General features: G+C 46.5%; 1 protein-coding gene across 1 annotated transcript in view; it reads right to left on the bottom strand.

The window, feature by feature from the left end:
• Window positions 1-1,107: 1,107 nt before the first annotated feature.
• Window positions 1,108-6,637, bottom strand: part of LOC101981018 (L-lactate dehydrogenase C chain-like) — a 15,484-nt gene continuing 9,954 nt past the window's right edge. The window contains exons 6-8 of the mRNA XM_013350252.2: window positions 4,536-4,656; window positions 2,354-2,477; window positions 1,108-1,272 (exon numbers count right to left, since the gene is read on the bottom strand). Coding sequence (XP_013205706.1) covers window positions 1,108-1,272; window positions 2,354-2,477; window positions 4,536-4,656 — 410 coding nt within the window. The remainder of the gene's footprint in view (window positions 1,273-2,353; window positions 2,478-4,535; window positions 4,657-6,637) is intronic.

Genomic DNA, 6,637 nt, shown 5'->3' with positions numbered 1-6,637 from the left:
TTAAAAAAAGATGAAGCCCAGCCAGATGGTGGTGGCGCACACCTTTAATCCCAGCACTTGGGAGGCAGAGGCAGGCAGAGCTCTGTGAGTTTGAGGCCAGCCTGGGCTACAGAGCGAGTTCCAGGGCAGCTGGGGCAGTTACCCAGAGAAACCCTGTCTGCCTTGGATGTCAGTAGAAAGTGACTGACAGTTCTCCAGCACTAGGCAACCATCTTTAGTTGAAGCACCCCCGAACACTGTGGCTCACTGGGACACAGTCCCGTCACAGCACAGCAATGCCTCCTGGGTGCTGGCACCACTATGCCGAGCCTTACCCCACCTCAGAAGTTGTATGTTTCCTTCTGACATATATGGTCTTTTTAAAATGTTTTATCATCATTTTCTGCCTATGTGTGTGTGTGTGTGAGTGTGTGTGTGTGTGTGTGCGTGTGCACACGCAAGTGTGTGTGCCTGGTGATCAGGGATTGCAGAAGACGGAGTCAGATCATCTGAAACTGGAGTTACAGATGGCTGTGGGTGCTGGGGACCGAACCAGAGTCCTCTGGAAAGGCAGCAAGTACCTTAACCACGGAGCCAAATCTCCAGCCCCTTGATAAGCACGATCTTATATTTTTTAGTAAAGAGTGTGCCTAGAATGGGCACTGATGAAGCCACGTGAATAGAACACACTGTGAAACTTCAGGGCTAGAGGAAGGATTTCCTGTGGTGTGGGAGCTTCAGCTGTGCTGCAATGAGTTGGCACATGTGCTCTGGTGGAGTTGAGAGCGGCTCACTCATTGGTTCCATGGAAATGTAGTTCCACCTTGCACAGACTTCATTGCTAGGCAGACACAGAGGATTTACAAAAGGCAGGAATTTCAGCTGGGCCTGGTGGTGCAGGCCTTTAACCCCAGCACTTCGAGGCTAGAGCTCCCTGAGGCTAGCCAGGGCTCTGGAGTTTTGAGACAGGGGAGGGGAGAAACATCTTTAGCATTTATCTTTCTGATCTCAAGAGAGACTGGTGTCAGGTCATAGGTCTCCGGTATTTTGTTTAACCTTTTATTATATGGAAACACTTGCAATGTGAACTATGTGATCATGTATCTGTGAAACTGTCGAATGCTGAGGCTATAACTCCAGGTCCTTCTGGACATTCCAGAGCGTTTCTGCACTCTTCCTGAGCAGGGACTCCTCCTCGGGGTTCAGGTTCACTTTCACAATGTCTGTGATGCCATTTCTTCCCAGGATACAAGGAACACTGAGAAAGATTTCCTCCTTGATCCCGTACAAGCCCTGAAACACAAGTTCACATCACTGTCTGGTTTCCCTTGCCACCATGCAAGAAAGCTTCAGACTAAAAACGTGCAGGAGCCCGACAGCATCAAGCAGAGCTATGCAGAAGGCAGAGTGATCCTTGGCAGGACTCAGAGCCGTCTTTGTCCCAGACCACACGGACAGCCAGTGACAAAAAGAATTGTGCCAGAGGTCTTAAGCCAGGTCCCAGAAAGATGAAATCACCCTCCCTGAACAGGCGACCTTGATGTCAAACGGGAAGTGTGTGGTGCTGTCTTTCTGTGACCTTTCTATCTGGGTACCACTGAGGGGACAGTGAAGGCTAAAGCAGGTGGTGACCAGGAAGTCTCTACTTTGCACCTTTTAATAGAGGGCACCACTGAGTTTGGACACCAGTTGCTACAGATGGCTTCACAAGCCTTCACACGTGAAATCCCAAAGGACAAGCCCAGGGCTACCCAAACAGGCCCAGTGTAGTATGTGGGGACATGTCCTTGAGATGTAACCCTGCCCCTCTGTACCTCTTAACTGCCACCTTTCCTAGAGATATACCCTAGGACTCTCAGGCTGGACAGGGACCTGGAGACGTGTACAAAAGTTACTCAGCTGTGGAATTCTGGCCAGTGGCCCAGCGTTCTCTCCACTCCCATAGCCAAGGCTACGGAAACAGCTGTGACACTCCGTTATAGTCTGGGCAACCCATACATCTGCCCGCATGAGCCAGAATCTACTGTCCCCTACTACCTACCCCATGGCCACCCCTGGAAGATGAAATGCCCAGTGAACTCTTCCCATCTTCCTGCCGCCCATCCCTCTGGGGCTGCCTTTGTGGGTGGCTGTAAACATGTCAGGTCCGAGCACTGAGGGTCAGGGTCTATAAACTCACAGTGCCCCAACCTCCTATCCATGCCCAGAAGCTCTACAACTTTGCTGGGAGCACAGGGTGGGCCCCTCGCTCCTGTGTTCTTCTGATACTCCTTCCTGCAGGGAACTCTCCGTCACCTGCCTCATTCTGAAGTTACTTTACGCTCAGCCTCACCAGTGACGCGGAATGATAGATGAACATTTCTTCCGGGCATACCTTAGCCAGGGTGGAAACTGGATGCACCTTCCTAAGATTCTTCAGTATTGATCCTGTCAGATCTGTCACAGAGAGCCCGATAGCCCAGGAGGTATAGCCCTTCAGCCGAAGGACCTCATAGCCGCTGCGGTTGCACAAGGAGGGAAATCAAAATCATGAGAGGTCAACAGAGAGACAACCGTGCTGCTTCTGAAGGGTCTATGTGTCTGTGCCCTGCGAGTCACATTTTCTCAGAGTTCTTCCACAAGTGTTTATGGTTTATAATCTTTATAGATGGATCTCAGCCAGGCACAGTGGGGGCACAGGTGTGAGTTCCAGTCCAGTCTGGTCTATATAGTGAGTTCTGGGCCAGCTAGAGGTACACAATAAGACTCTGTCTCAAAAAAATAAGTCACATAAAATTTTACTTTAACTAAGAATCAATTTGGCCAGGCGGTGGTGGTGCACGCCTTTAATCCCAGCCCTAGGGAGGCAGAGGCAGGTAGATCTCTGTATGCCTTTAACCCAAGCACTCAGGAGATAGAGGCAGGCAGATCTTTAGAGTTCTAGGTCAACCTAGTCTACATAAAAACCCTGCCTCAAAGCAAAACAGCACAACGACAACAACAAAAGAATCGGTTCATCTTTACCATGAAATCAAAATACTAGGACATATGCACTACAAGACAGAATTAACTTTTACTTATTGTTTTGATTTTTCCAAGACAGGGTTTCTCTGTGTAGCCTTGGCTGTCTTGGACCAGGCTTGGCCTCAAACTCACAGAGACCCTCCTGCCTCTTTCTCCTGAGTGCTGAGATTAAAAGCATAAGCTACCACCACCACCTGGTGAACTTTTAATATTTTATTGTTGCTTAAATATCTAAACATAGATTCCAATTACCTTAAAAGTTACTATATACAACTTTCCGACCACTTTAAGTGACTGGTACAGGCCTCAAGTGATGGTGCACATCTTTAATCCCAGCACTTAGGTGGATGAAGGCAGAAAATCTCTGTGGATCAGGGCCAGCCTGGATGACAGGATAATACTCTGTCTCAAATATATATACCCGTATATATAATCAGACATGTCCATCAAAGAAACTCTGAGGAATAGATTAGACAAGTAACTCAAGTTGTAGAGTGGTAGCTCAGATAAAGAGCCAGAGGCAGATATGGACCACGAAGGCCTCCTGTGGGAATGTCAGAAGCCTGGGGCTGCCTCCTCTCACAAAACCAAAGATACAAAGCTACAACACAAAACTACAGCCATTTTCTATGTGAAATTTACTCCCTTAAAAAAATTTATTTATTTGTGTGTGTGTATGGGCATTTTGCCTGCCTGCATGCATGCATGCATGTATGTATGCATGCATGTATGTATGCATGCATTATATATTGTGCATGTATGTATGCATGTATGTGTGTGTATGCAGGTATGTACATATGTATGTGCATCACCTATGTGCTTGATTCCCACAGAAGCCAGAAGAGGGCAGCAGATTGCTGGAGCTAGAGTTACAGATGGTTGTGAGCCACCATGTGGTACTGGGAATTAAACTCAGGACCTTTGGAAGAGCAGCCATATGCTTAACCACTCTCCAGACACCTGCAAAATTTATTCCATTTTTTCCAAGACAGGGATTCTTTCTCTGGGTAACTGTCCCAGCTGCCCTGGAACTCACTCTGTAGCCAGGCTGGCCTTGAACTCAGAGATCCATTTTCCTCTGTATCCCAAGTGCTGAGATTAAAGGTGTGCATAACCAGAGCTCGCTCGAAACTTTATTTTAATTTTTAAGAGTTATTTATTTGTTATGATTACAGTGTTCTGACTGAATGCCATAAGAGGGCACCAGATATCATTTTTGACTGTTGTGAGCCATCATGTGGTTGTTGGGAATTGTAGTCAGGACCCCTGGAAGAAGAGCCAGTGCTCTTAACCTCTGAGCCATCTCTCCTACCCGCAAAATTTATTCTTATTATTTCTTTTGTTTTGTTTCTTGAGAAAAAGTTTCTTTGAAACTTTTGAACCTATCCAACCTAGTACTTGCTCTGTAGACCATGCTGGCCTTGAACTCACAGAGATCCTCCTGCCTCTGCCTCCTAAGTGTTGGGATTAAAGCTGTGCACCACCACCACCCAGCCAAAATTTATTCATAATAATGATTATTGGGGCATTAACAATCACAGAACCGCTGTCACCTTTCCACCACCTGATTGTGGATCTTTTTCCACTGTTCCTGGTCTGAGTCAGTTCCTAATGCTGGGTTCAGTGACTTCAGAGGTACGCCAGCAACGTTCACACCACTCCACAAGGGCACTAAGAGAACAAAACAAAAAAAACAGCTCTCCTCCTTGCTCCTCTTGCCAAAAGCTGAGTCAGTTGCTTGAGTTTAGTGCTGGGGTGTTTTGTTGGGGGCGGGAGATTCTGTTCTGGTCTTGGTTTGGTTCTTTTGAGAAAGGACCCAGCTACCTTCCAATTCCTATCTTCCTGCCTTTGCCCTGAGCGCTGGATGGCAAGCATCTGCCACCACACTTGGCTAGAGTTGACTGACAGGTTTCCTTCTTTTTATTTTAAGATTTATTTTATTATGTATACAGTGTTCTGCCTGAGTGTGTGCCTGCATGCCAGAAGAAGACACTAGATCTCATTATAGATGGTTGTGAGCCATCATGTGGTTGCTAGGAATTGAACACAGGACCACTGGAAGAACTAACTTCGGTACTCCTAACCTCTGAGCCATAGCTCCAACCACTTGTTCTTTGTTTTTAAGAAAGGCTGGCCTCAAATTCCATGTACAGCCAAAGATGGCCTCAAACTTCTGACTTGCCTGCCTCCACCCCACCTCCCCCAAATTATTAGATTTTAGGTATACATCACCACTTTGGGCTTTTGGTGGTAGAGAGTGTTGAACTTTGTACCTGAGGATGTCTGCAAACCCCTGATCCTCAGGTCCCAGCCTTTTAAGTGCTGTCATTACAAGTGTTCACCACTGCACCTAGATGCATTTTCTTATTTATTTATTATGTATACAATATTTATCTGTGTGTATGTCTGCAGGCCAGAATAGGGCACGAGACCTCATTACAGATGGTTGTGAGCCACCATGTGGTTGCCAGGAATTGAACTTAAGACCTTTGGAAGAGCAGGCAATGCTCTTAACCACAGAGCTATCTCTCCAGCCCACCCAGATGTATTTTCTATGTGGGTTTTAATGTAAGGGTGCTGGCTCACATCATATATAAAAACAAGAAGTTAAGGTTTTTCTGGTTAAGATTTACTTTATCATTTTTGTTTGTATTACTATGAGTTTTACTTAAGGGTACATGTGTGTTTGGTATGTGAGTTTGTGCACATAAGTGGATCCCCTGAAACTGGAGTGATGTCATTTAAATATGAAATCTAAAAAGGCACACTGAGACAGGGGAGAAGGGAGGTTATGAGATACTGGGGAAGGTAGGAGAAAGAGAGGCAAGGGGCGGCACACACTTCTGAGCAGAAGGGAGGAGAGCGCCAGTGCTCCACTGCAGAGTCAGGGGACTGTAGTCAATGATTATGTGGTCCTGGGCTGGGAGAGTGGGAAACAAGGCAGGGGAGCAGGCTTCAAGGTCATTCTCAGCTAATGGACAAGGTTCAGGCCAGCCTGATACTCAGGAGACCTGGTCTTTAAAAAAGGCAAGTATGGTCTCTGGCTGGAGACGAGGCTCAGCAGTGAAGAACAGATAATGCACCCACATCAGAAAGCTCACAACCCACATCCACCCCAGTCCCAGGGAGATGCAATACCTGGCCTCTGCAGGCACCTCCACTCAGGTGGACATACCCACACACAGATGAGCATACGTACATGTAATTTAAAATAATAAAAATAATTTTAAATGTTGTCTATCTCAAACTAGCTAGGTTTTTTAGTGTTCTCAGCCCAGAGAAATGATAGATTTATAAGGTGACCACAAAGCTGAAGATGCTGACTTGATCACTGTGTCACATACATATGGATCAAGACAGCTCAATGTACTCTCCACATATGCATAAGTATGCATCAATAAATGTTTTTCATTGTTTCAGACAGGGTATTGCTTTGTAGCCCAGGCTGGTCTAGAACTAGCTATCCTCCTGCTTCTACCTCTGAAGTTCTGGGATTCCAGGTAGACACTACCATGCCTAGCTCAATTAAAACAGTCTGGAAAGGGGCTGGAGAGATGGCTCAGTGGTTAAGAGCATTGCCTGCTCTTCCAAAGGTCCTGAGTTCAATTCCCGGCAACCACATGGTGGATCACAACCATCTGTAATGAGGTCTGGT

The sequence above is a fragment of the Microtus ochrogaster genome, chromosome 22, assembly GCF_000317375.1.
Source record: "Microtus ochrogaster isolate Prairie Vole_2 chromosome 22, MicOch1.0, whole genome shotgun sequence".
Lineage (NCBI taxonomy): Eukaryota > Metazoa > Chordata > Mammalia > Rodentia > Cricetidae > Microtus > Microtus ochrogaster.
The sequence above is the reverse complement of the archived record's forward strand: the minus strand, read 5'-3'. Positions and strand labels throughout refer to the sequence as shown.